This window comes from Hemiscyllium ocellatum, chromosome 9 (assembly GCF_020745735.1).
Source record: "Hemiscyllium ocellatum isolate sHemOce1 chromosome 9, sHemOce1.pat.X.cur, whole genome shotgun sequence".
Taxonomy (NCBI): domain Eukaryota; kingdom Metazoa; phylum Chordata; class Chondrichthyes; order Orectolobiformes; family Hemiscylliidae; genus Hemiscyllium; species Hemiscyllium ocellatum.
In genome coordinates, this window is record NC_083409.1 from 55,361,782 (window position 1) to 55,373,870 (window position 12,089).

The 12,089-nt window shown below is 41.1% G+C and overlaps 1 protein-coding gene across 11 annotated transcripts in view; it reads left to right on the forward strand.

Moving 5' to 3' along the window:
- pde4dip (phosphodiesterase 4D interacting protein) overlaps nucleotides 1-12,089 on the forward strand; it is a 465,593-nt gene that overhangs the window by 316,536 nt on the left and 136,968 nt on the right. For all 11 annotated transcript variants that reach the window (XM_060830337.1, XM_060830338.1, XM_060830339.1 and 8 more), the window contains 3 exons: nucleotides 5,503-5,661; nucleotides 7,941-8,054; nucleotides 10,370-10,507. In XM_060830337.1, the coding sequence (XP_060686320.1) occupies nucleotides 5,503-5,661; nucleotides 7,941-8,054; nucleotides 10,370-10,507 (411 nt within the window). The remainder of the gene's footprint in view (nucleotides 1-5,502; nucleotides 5,662-7,940; nucleotides 8,055-10,369; nucleotides 10,508-12,089) is intronic.

Sequence of the window (12,089 nt, forward strand, 5' to 3'; positions counted from 1 at the left end):
GCCCTTCTTCAGGCTTATGCCCGAAACGTCGAATCTCCTACTCCTTGGATGCTGCCTGACCTGCTGCGCTTTTCCAGCAACACATTTTCAGCTTTGATCTCTAGCATCTGCAGACCTCACTTTCTCCTCTATTCTGACTAGACCCTGTCAGTGGAAGGGAAACCACGCTCCCTTTTTGACATTATGTAATTTAAAGGTCCAGCATCACAAAAAGTCACTTTGACGTGCTATGGATGAGTAAATACACCAGGTGAGTATGGGATAGGGTGCCAGGTGGATCGGGAATGGGTGCCAGTTAAGTATTGGCATGTTTAGAGTAGATTGGTGTGGGTGGGCAATAGTGATTTGAGGTTGAGTGTAGTGTTGGGTTTGGTGGCAGTGTTTGGGGATTGGGAGGTGGAGGGGAGTCAGGCACTGGTTGTGGGAATGTCAGATTCTGGGGAAGTGGGGAGATGTCAGATTAGTTTCTGAAGGACTTGGGAATCTGGCACAGTGTATTTGACACTGAGAAATTCAATTTGACCGCTCATTTATTAGTTACCTAGGAGATAGGCTAAGTATTTAAGAGTCTAACACTTCCTGAGTAGCTATTTACCGAACTGTAGCAGCACCATCCAAATTCTGCAGCGTGAGATTTTCAGTTGTTTCCAAGCATAAGGGAATTGCCAAGCAGAATTTTCAATTTCCAGAAAATTCCTTCAGACTCCGCTAAGTTGGGGTTTCTACAGTGTCCCCGTGAGCAACTCCTATCTGAGCCAAAGAAACAATCAACTGGCCAACACACTCACTTCCCTCCAAGGCCCCAAGGGATCCTTCCATATCCGCCACAAGTTCACCTGTACCTCCACACACATCATCTATTGCATCCGCTGCACCCGATGTGGCCTCCTCTATATTGGTGAGACAGGCCGCTTACTTGCGGAACGCTTCAGAGAACACCTCTGGGCCGCCCGAACCAACCAACCCAATCACCCCGTGGCTCAACACTTTAACTCCCCCTCCCACTCCACCGAGGACATGCAGGTCCTTGGACTCCTCCACCGGCAGAACACAACTACACGACGGCTGGAGGAGGAGCGCCTCATCTTCCGCCTGGGAACCCTCCAACCACAAGGTATGAATTCAGATTTCTCAAGCTTCCTCATTTCCCCTCCCCCCACCTTGTCTCAGTCGGTTCCCTCAACTCAGCACCGCCCTCCTAACCTGCAATCCTCTTCCTGACCTCTCCGCCCCCACCCCACTCCGGCCTATCACCCTCACCTTGACCTCCTTCCACCTATCCCACCTCCATCGCCCCTCCCCCTAGTCCCTCCTCCCTACCTTTTATCTCAGCCTGCTTGGCTCTCTCTCTCTTATTCCTGATGAAGGGCTTATGCTCGAAACGTCGAATTCTCTATTCCTGAGATGCTGCCTAACCTGCTGTGCTTTGACCAGCAACACATTTGCAGTTCTAATCTGCATGGCATAGCACCTTTGAAGTTTCTATGCAGACCAAGTAGAACTTGGCCTTTTTAAGCAAAATGCAAAGAACTTTAAAAGGCTGTCATACTCGGATCTTCAGGCTGTGTACAATACAAAAAATAAAGGTGCTTAGAAAGAACAATGGGCTTAACTCGTGTGAAGTAGCAATCCCCATCAGATTGTTAGGCCACTCCTTTGATTTACCATGTCCAGAGTTCACTGTTATTGGCCTGAACTTTCAATTTGGATCTCTTGAGAAATGAGCAGCAAACCTGATCTGGGAGTATTCCACACAGCGCAAGATCAGCACTGGCGGTAAAACCACACCCCTTTTTCACAGCAGTGACAACCGAATTCTAGCATTTGACAAGCTGCACAATGAATGTAGGTGGGTGAGGGGTATATTGGCTGGGGAATGGCTGAAGTAGAGTGGCAGCTGGGTGGTTGAGGTGAAAGGGTGCCAGCTGGGTGAATGCAAGGCTAAGGTGGTGATTAAGCACCAGGTGAATGGGGAGGTTGGCAGGCAGGTGGGTCAGGATTACAGGTGCTGTATAAGTAGGTGAGAGAGTAGGGTGGATCAGGTGCAAGTTGGGTTGTGCAGGAATGTCAAATATGAGGGATAGGATGTTTGGGTATTTTGGGGCCTCGACTCTGGTATCCCGGGTGCAAGGCAAATGGTAGATGCGTGGCGACATTGTTCAGGAAAGGCTCTGGTATTGAGTGAGGAATCCGGGCTGGTCTGAATGCATGCAAGGGGCGGACTAGTTGAGGTGGTGTCAGGTCCGGTGTTCAGCAATTGCGAAGTGAGTAAATCTGAGAGATTGGGGGGACAGTTATATAATTACCCATCTGTGATAGGTTTTGATTTCTCTAACTTCTGGGTAACACAAGGGCAATACTCAGTGGTCATGCCACTCAACTACTAAATCAAACCCCAGGCTAATGTACTTGGGACCTGAATTTGATCTCACAATGGGAAATACTGAATTTCAATCTTCACTACGATTTGGAATTAAAAAGCTAACCCAATGATTACCATGTAGACATTGTTGATTGTCTGTCTTCTTTAATAATGTCCTTTTCAGAAAGAAATCTATTATCTTTGTGTGTGCAGGCCTATTTCTGACTCCAGATCCATTGCAGTATTGTTGCCTCTTAACTGCCTCCTAAGATGGCCTAGCAAACAACTCAGTTGTATCAAACTGCTACAAGGTCTAAAGAAAGGGATGAACCTCTTGTCGATCCCCTCTCATTCCCACCTCTGCTAATGAATCCGTACTCCTCCATGTTGCCACCCTCAGCACCACCTCCAAGTGGGGTTCAAGGGCACAGGATGTACACCAGATGGCAGCCTTCAAGTCCATCGTCAAGAGTGGCTCAGTAGCACCACTGCTGACCAAGATTTGCAAGCCCTAAAAGACATAAGAGCTAGACTGGATCTGTGGTAAATAGTGAGGGAACCAATGAGGAAAAATTGTTGAACTTGTCCTCACCAAATTGCATGTCATAGATGTATCTGTCCATGATAGATTAGAGAGAATGACAAAGTCCTGATTTTATGTTGAGAATGATCTCCTTTTGCATTGAATGGCACTATCCTATATTAAATGAGAGACAGACTTGAAGTAGAACTAGCAACACTAAACTATTACATGAGGTGCTGGGGGGCATCAACAGCATTGTACTTTACCACCATCTGTAAATTCATGGATTGGCATCACTCCCAACTCGATCATTACCATCAAGCTGGAAGGTCAACCCTAATTCAATGTTGAGTGCAAGATGGTAAGCAAGGAGCAACATCAGGGGTCAACCTGGTTAGAAAATAGGATAAAATAAACCATGGATGCAGCATGTAATAGACAATGCTAAACAATCTCAGAAGCAATGGATCAGTTCTAAGCTCTGCAGTCCTGCCGCATCCAGTCATAAACTAAACAACTAACAGGAGGAGAAGAATCCATAAACACCCCTATTGTTAATGATGGAGTAGCTAAGCAAATAAATGTGAAAGATGACACTAAAGTATTTGTGCTGAAAACGTGTTGCTGGTTAAAGCACAGCAGGTTAGGCAGCATCCTAGGAATAGGAAATTCGACGTTTCAGGCCAGAGTCCTTCATCAGGAAAGTATGGACACTAAAGTATTTGTGTCCATCTTCAGTCTAAAGAGCTGAACAAATGATCCCATCTTGGCCATCTCCTGAGGTCATCAGTCAACCAATTTGATTTACTCTGAGTGATATCAAAAAATGGCTGAAGACGCTGGATAATGCAAAGAATTTGACCTTGACAAAATTTTGACAATAGTTGTTGAAGACTCGTGCTCCAGGAATAGCTGCAACCCTAACCAAACTCTTTCAGTATAGCTATACAGTGCTCAGTAACATTCTCATCACATCTCAGAAAATAAAGCACTTTATGTCCATGTCCAGCAAGATCTGGACAAAATCCATGTTTGGACTGATGAGTGGCACAAATGTGACATGAATGTTGCTACTTAAGTGCCAGGCAATGGCTGTTTCCAAAAAGAGAGAATCTAATGATCACCGCTTGACATTCAACAGCATCGTCATCACTGAAGCCCTCACTATCAACATCCTAGGGGTTACCAGAAATTGTACTTGACCAGACATGTAAATCCTGTGGCTACAAGAGCAGGTCAGAAGCTAGGGATTTTGTGGCAAATAGCTTACCCCCAGGTCCCCACTCACTGTCAACTGTCTACAAGCACAAGTCAGGGTGTGAGGGAGTATTGCCCCTCTATCTGGTTGAATGCAGTTCTAACAAGACTCAAAATTTAACACCATCCAGGACAAGGCTGGCTCACTGATGCTCAGTTCACCATCTTCCTCAATCACTCCCTTGCACAATGCAGTGGAGCAATGTGCACAATCTACAAGGTACACTAACTCAGCAAGGCTTCTCAACAGCAAGTTCCGAAACACTGATCTCTACCATCTAGAAGGACAAAGGTAGCAGATGCAAGGGATCATTGCCACCTGCAAGTTTCCCTTCAAGTCAAACACCATCCTGACTTGGATGTATATTACTACTACTTCACAGTTGCTGGTTAAATATAGAATTCTCTTCCTAATAGCACCCTGAGAGTCTCCACAGCCAAGAGGTGCAGTTTAAGAAGATGGTTTATCACCATCACCTCCTCTTGGAGATTGACTATAAGTGCTGGCCCAACCGGTGATTCTATATCCCATGAATGAAAACTTTTAAAAAATCGATTCACGTATGGAAATTGGAATCCTCTGCAGCCTGTGACTCAATGCCCCTACTTCCTCAGAAGGCTAAGGAAATTCAGCATGTCCACAATTACTCTTACCAATGTTTATAGATGCACCAAAGAAAGCATCTTATTTGGATGCATCACAGCTTGATATGGCAACTATACCTCCCAAGACCTCAAGAAATTACAGACAGTTGTGAACATAGCCCAGTATCACGCAAACCTACCATCGACTCCATCTACATGTCCCCCTGCCTCAGGAAAGCAGCATACGTAATCAAAGACCCTTCCTAGTTCAGTTATACTCTTTCGCGTCCTATTCCATTGGGCAGAAGATACAAAAGTTTGAAAACACATACACAGCCACTTCCCTGCTGTAATCAGACTTATGAACAGTCTTCTGATATATAACAGTTGATCTGCACCTTTTCTGTAATACTATATTGTGTTCTGTTACCTGATGTACTTAATATATGATTTGTCTGATTAGCATGCAAAATAATACTTTTCACTATTTTGGTACATGTGGCAATAATAAATCAAATTTAATCCTAATCTAATGTCTTGACTATATCCAAGTCACCCAGCTCTGAAATTTCATTACAAAAGACCATCTACTGTAGATGTAGATTTCACACTAAGTTCTTGTTGTTTCTGGGTCCATGATACTGTGGCTAATTTTAATTTTGTTGCATATATGCTAATTCTATTTTGTTTTTATGATTTGCTCATTGATGCAGAGAATCTGTATCCCTTTTGTGGGATGCTACCAATAATTTTAGTTATTTATAATATTTTTCAGGAGCTGCGCAACACATTGCAACAAGTCCAGCAGGCATTCCTGGAGAAGGAACAGCGCTATCAGGCCCTGGAAAGAGAGCATCAGCGTGAAGTCGCTGTCCAGGAGGAGAACATCCAGTGCCTGAAAGAGCGGTTACAGGACAAGGAGCATTTCTTGCAGGTGAAAATAGGCACCCAACCCTGGAATATCTGTGACACAATCCAGTTATTCTCTGCCATACAGATAGACACACTTCTTCTTTCCGTTGGCTTCATTCATTTACTTTTTTATTTGTGTGCCATTCCTCCCCATCTCAGCTCTTGTAGAGATATGGTGCTGTTTGGTATTTGCAACTTTCCTTGAAATTCCTGTGTTTCATTGGTGGATGAGCGCGCACAGTGCTCAAACATCTCGGTTACTGATTGTATTACAGCTGAGTCTTTTTCAGGTCACTTTCATTTTCTGGGGAAGTCACCAGATCACAGTCAGAAGCATGATGTTGCTTCCTGTTAGTTTTGTACCATGTATTGATATCATTTGGCACTTGGGTGTAGAAAGTTAACTGTTAGGCACCTGAGGACGGGACAGAGTCCAAGTGAGGAGAGTCTAAATTGTAGTTTGATAGAGCAATACCTGTGTGTATTCTGGTAGGTAGTTCAGATGCCAAGTTGGCAAAGTCCCTCTTGGATAAAATGTGCATGCCAGCATTGTCATTTGGGTGATTCCTTATCTTTGAGGCAGAAGATTGTATGTTCAGCCCTCACTCTGGGTCCAAGATCACACTTCAGTGCAGTGCTGGGGAGTACACATTCATGAATACTATTTGTATTGACAGTTTGTCTGTATTAGTAATTCAGATGGACATTAAAGATTCCATACAGCTATCTCTTTTTTCTTGAAAAAAGAGAGTGCTCTCACCTGTCCACCAACCAACAAAAGCAAAGAATATAAACTGTAATAAATTCTGAAATAAAAGCAAAGTGCTGGAGAAACTCAGCAAGTCTGGCAGCATCTGTGGAGAGAGAAAACGAAGTTAACATTTCAAATCCCGTATGACCTTTCTTCAGACCTTATAATAAATTTTAATTCATTTCGGTGCAACATTTGTTTGAAAATGGTTGCTGCTTTTACCTATAAATTTAAAAAAAATTTAACTTAAGTCTTTGTAAGTGAGATACTTTAGGATATTTCTGAAAGATGTGATAAAGTGCTGCAGAAATACAGGTTTTTATGTAATATTTGTCAAAAAGTGCTTTCCTGACTACTAGTAGGCTTAACAGGTTAAAATCAGAAAATGAACCTGATTTTGTAGTCAGCAGTGACTGAACAATGCCATTACACTAGGTCTTGTCTTGACTTTCTATGGGTTTTTGCTTTGGAACTGATAGTGATTATAAATCCATTTTGGCAAAACACCCCCCTACAGCAGAACCAGTACCAGTTGGACACAGCAAGCAACTATGTCTCTGTCTGACCATAAAATTAAAGAGTCCTGACTGAGGCTTGCCAAATCTGAACCAGGAAATGAATGTTAGAATATTCAGTTCAAAGTAAGATAATGTACATAGAGCAAAATAAAGAAAGCAAGAAGTTCTGAACTGAGACGGAGCGAGAGAATAAACTAGAAGTAAAATGGTTTAAAGAACCTTTTGTAGTTTCAGAAACAATTAAAACCCAAAATTGTGCAACTGTATGCTTCTGATACTTGATTCCCAGTGCTGAAGAAGCTGATTGACATAAAATTAAGAATTCATCATTCTTAAAAAATTTGCTTATGTAGAATTGAACACGCCATACCTTTTTCTGACCTTCTTGAAAGAAAGGTGATAGTGAGTCTCTCACTTTTAATTAAATGCAAAGTAACTTGGAAAGTAACTTCTTGATTTCGACATTGAATTTAAGTTGCTGGAAACTTCTGTCCGATTTACACTTTAATAGTGGTCACCACTAATAGTCTCAGTATTATGGCTTTTGCCTGAAACATCGATTTTCCTGCTCCTCGAATGCTGCCTGATATGCTGTGATTTTCCAGCACCACTCTACTCTAGACTCTGATTTCTAGACTCTGATTTCCAGCATCTGCAGTCCTCACTTTTGCCTAGTCTCAGTATTATGTCTACAGCAAAAAATAGGTCAGTGTATAAAAATGCCAATTACATTTTCCAAGCAGTCTCTCTCCATCTTCCTGAAATCTTGGCATATTGAAAAAGATGGTACTGTTCTGATACCAGTTGTCTTGACAGTGAGTGAGTAAGTTTGGTTTCAAAATTATAACAGGGATTTTAGTGTTATACCTGCACATTGTTGGTTGAATTCTTCACTTAGATACTTTAGCAGCTCTTGTACAGATATTTTAGTTCAAGCAACCTGGGCTGGAGTCACAGCCAGATGTCAGTAAAAAAGGATTCTGTTGTAAGGCAATCACATTTCATCAAGGATTTATCTTTGTATGTTCGCAGCAATATATTGAACTCTTTGAATGCCAGCAGAATGAAGAACAAAGTGGAGAAGAAAGAGATGTGCTGGTAGATAAACTGCGAGAGCGAATCAAGGAGAGAGATAAAGCTTTAGAGGTAGGTCAAACACACTATGCTTTCTATTTATTACTTCAGCTTAATGTACAAATTATATTGTTTCTTTCTCAATTCTATCTTTTCGGACTTTTGCTGAATTGATTCCTAACAAATAAGTATTTATTCTATTAAACTTGTTAATGACTAAATTAAAATTTGTCTCTCTTTTGCAAGCCTTGTTCCTTTAATTTCTCAGTTTATCTTAAATGTTCTTTTCCATTACTGCATTACAGTCCAATCTGGGGGAGGAAAAATTCCATCCCTGGCCAGCATCTATTCGACACATTATAATCTTAGTGGAAGTAATTTTTGTGCTAACTGTTGTAAAAAAAATCATAAAATGACCCTCAAGATTGGGCTTCTGAGAGCTTAAGAAATGCAACTTATGAGATTTCAATATCTGTCTGCGTCCCTTTCCTGTCATTGAGAAAAGCACAATGAATTAGAAAATACTATTTATTTAATGCGTATTTGTTGAGAAAAGGCATCCCATTTGATATATTTATGTAGAGAAAAATGTATATATTTAAAGTACTGAATTTGAAACTGTTCATGGATCCCATAAATGTTGAAAGCATGAGCTGTCCATCAGAATAGAAAATAAAAATTTCCTCTGTGTGGAGAAGGGAATACATTTTAAGAAAAGCAATCTGCAATGACTTACTTAGATTTTTATCACAATGTTTTGTTGTTTCTTTATTAGTTTTAAAAAACTATAAAAAGAACACAAGTTAAAATTTAAAGCAACAAACGTCTACAACAATTCAATTCACATTACTAAGACAAAGATGTTGAAATACATAGAATAAAATAGATGTAGTGTGCAGGATCAGGAAATTTTCCTGCATTCGTAGATATATAAGTAAGATTGAATATATATTACTCAGATAAAGGTTGACCTTTAAATTGTATGTTGGAGAAGAAAATAGGCTTGGTAGGTATATTTTCATATTCAATGCCCTCTTAAGTCAAAACTTTCAGCAATTTGGACAGATTTCAATGATTGCATGAACAAATGCATGGAAAAAGAGTGACTAAATTCTTATGACAAAGGGAGAAATTTTAACAAATGGTAGAAAATCCATGCCGTAACATTGCAATTCACAATGGTATGTATTTCTAAAGCCCCTTCTCACGTGTTAAAATATCTCAAAGTGCTCACTACTATTTACTACTCATTTGTACTTTAGTGTTAAGATCCCAGATCTCAAGGTCTCTGCAGCTTTCTAAAAATTAGGCGCGCATTTCTATCTTGTAGTGAGCTAGAAATACAGGGGGAACTAGCCATTTGGATACAGAGCTGGCTCAAAGGTAGAAGACAGAGGGTGGTGGTGGATTGTCATTTTTCAGACTGGAGGCCAGAGGTATAATTAGTAAGTTTACTGATGACACCAAAATTGGAGCTGTGTGGACATTGAGGAAGGTTACCTTAGATTACAATGGGATCTTGATCAGATGGACCAATGGGCTAAGGAGTGGCAGATGGAGTTTAATTTAGATAAATCCGAGGTGCTGCATTTTGGGAAAGCAAATCTTAGCAGAATTTCTCCACTTAATGGTGAGGTCCTAGGGAGTATTGCTGAACAAAGAGACCTTGGAGTACAGGTTCATAGCTCCTTGAAAGTAGAATTGTAGGTTGATAGGATCGTGAAGAAGGTATTTGGTATGGTTTCTTTTATTGGTCAGAGTATTGAGTACAGGAGTTGGGAGGTCATGTTCCGGCTGTACAGGATATTGGTTAGGCCACTTTTGGAATATTGCGTGTAATTCTGGTCTCCTTCCTATCAGAATGTTGTGAAACTTGAAAGGGTTCAGCAAAGATTTACAAAGATGCTGCCAGGGTTGGAGGATTTGAGGTTTGGCGAAAGTTGAATAAGCTGGGGCTGTTTCCCTGGAATGTCGGAGGCTGAGGGGTGACCTTACAGAGGTTTACAAAATCAAGAAGGGCATAGACAGGATAAATAGACAAAGTCTTTTCCCTGGGACGGGGGAGTCCAGAACTAGAGGGCAGAGGTTTAGGGTAACGGGGAAAGATATAAAAGAGACTTAGGGGGCAACTTTTCCATGCAGAGGGTGGTACTTGTATGGAATGAGCTGCCAGAGGTAGTGGTGGAGGCTAGTACAGTTGTAACATTTAAAAGGCATCTGGATGGGTATATGAATAGGAAAGGTGTGGATGGATATGGGCCAGCTGCTGGCAGATGGGACTAGATTCGGTTGGAATATCTGGTCGGCATGGATGAGTTGGACTGAAGGGTCTGTTTCCGTGCTGTATATCTCTATGACTCTAAATCATTTATAATGTTTATTTCCAGTATGCCATTGATGAGAAGTTCAGTACTTTGGAAAAAAAGGAGAGTGAAATACAGCAGCTGCACCTGGTTATACGTGAGAAAGAAAAGGATCTGGAAAGATTTCGCTGCATCTTTTCCAACAATGAAGAGACTATCAATGTAAGTGGGCACACTGCAAAATGACATTAATATTTGCAGGAAGTAAAATGGGTGGAGTGATCAACAGAGCAGTGGAAGTGAACATATAGGTTTCCTTTACTCTGTTTCATACCCAGATGCTTTAAGTGGAAACTTAGACTGTTCCAAACCTGTGGGGGCTATTTTCAATTCAAACCCAATTTCCTAATGGGTGCAGTAACAGAGTACTGGAGGATACTATCTGAAATAAAAATAGGAAGTGCTGAAAACACTCTTCAAGCTGAATCAGCATGTTTTGAGAGAGAAACAAAGATAACATTTGAAGGTAATTGTCGGGAATCGAATGTGAATTTGCCTCAAACAGGGTTTGTACTTGACGTGGCATATTGTAGTATCGAAGAATCTATCAGATTTATTCCAAGTAACTATTGTGTACAAATATTACACTCCTCAGAAGTGCATGAGCTAATATTAAGCAATTCGATTACAACAGAGGGGCATGTTTCTAGTGGCGTGCAATGGCTCCAGTGATCTGAGGTAAGATAGATTAAGACCTTTAAACCCTTGGGTCACGTGTTATAATACGGACAACATGAATGTTTCTTCAGGGAATACTGACAGTAATTGTGAGGCATAATGCAACAGAGGCTTATCAGAATAATCACTGGGAGGCAGGATTTACCTATGAGGAGAGATTGAGGAAACTGGTCCTCTATTACCTTGAGTTTTGAAGAATGTGAGGTGATCTCATCAAAACTGAAGACTGCGTAAGTTCAGTCATTGAGCAGGTTCAAGATAAGAATCAGTGGCATTCTGGAGACTGGTGATATAAGGTATCTGTGCCCACTATGGGAAAGTGGTGATGAAGTAAATGATCAGCCATCATCTAATGATGGACCAGACTTGAGGGGATGAATGGCCTACTTCTGCTGAAATGTTCCTATTTCCTGTCCTTTGAATGGATATGCAGTTGAGTGAAAGACACCTGGTGCTGCTGCTCCTGTTGGAGCAGATGTTGCTAATGTGACTTCTGTTCTTCACTCTCATTAGAGCTGAAATCTGGATCTGTCTAAACTACTCTCGTGCTGTTCTGAAAGCTATCATCAGGGTAATGCCACTGCAAGTAAATGCAGTCCTATTTAAGTGGACTGGTTTCTAAGATGTTACCATTCACTGCATGACACTGATTGCTTTGCACAGGTGTTGATGGTAGCATCAAATTGCTGCAACAGAGCTTTCTGTGCTAGGGTATACTTCTGCATATGAAGATAATGCCTAGTATCATATAGTACACTTCAGAAATAATCACAGAAATTTCCACTAATTCCTTTTCTCAGAGATTTTTGCACTGAAATCAGTATTCAACAGTACACAATGTCTTAGATTTCAGAAAGCTAATTTCAGAAAATCAGTAAATGACAAAGATTCCTTTCAACTGAAATAGTGGAGTAAATAACACAAAATAATAGAGGCAATGTTGGACAGTTGAGTTGCAGAAATTTTACAACGGACTGAGGATCTGCATATTTTACCATGAGATTATTGTGAAATTTGGTAAGTCATAACTGAGAGCAGAGAATCAGCTGAGATACAGACACACCTC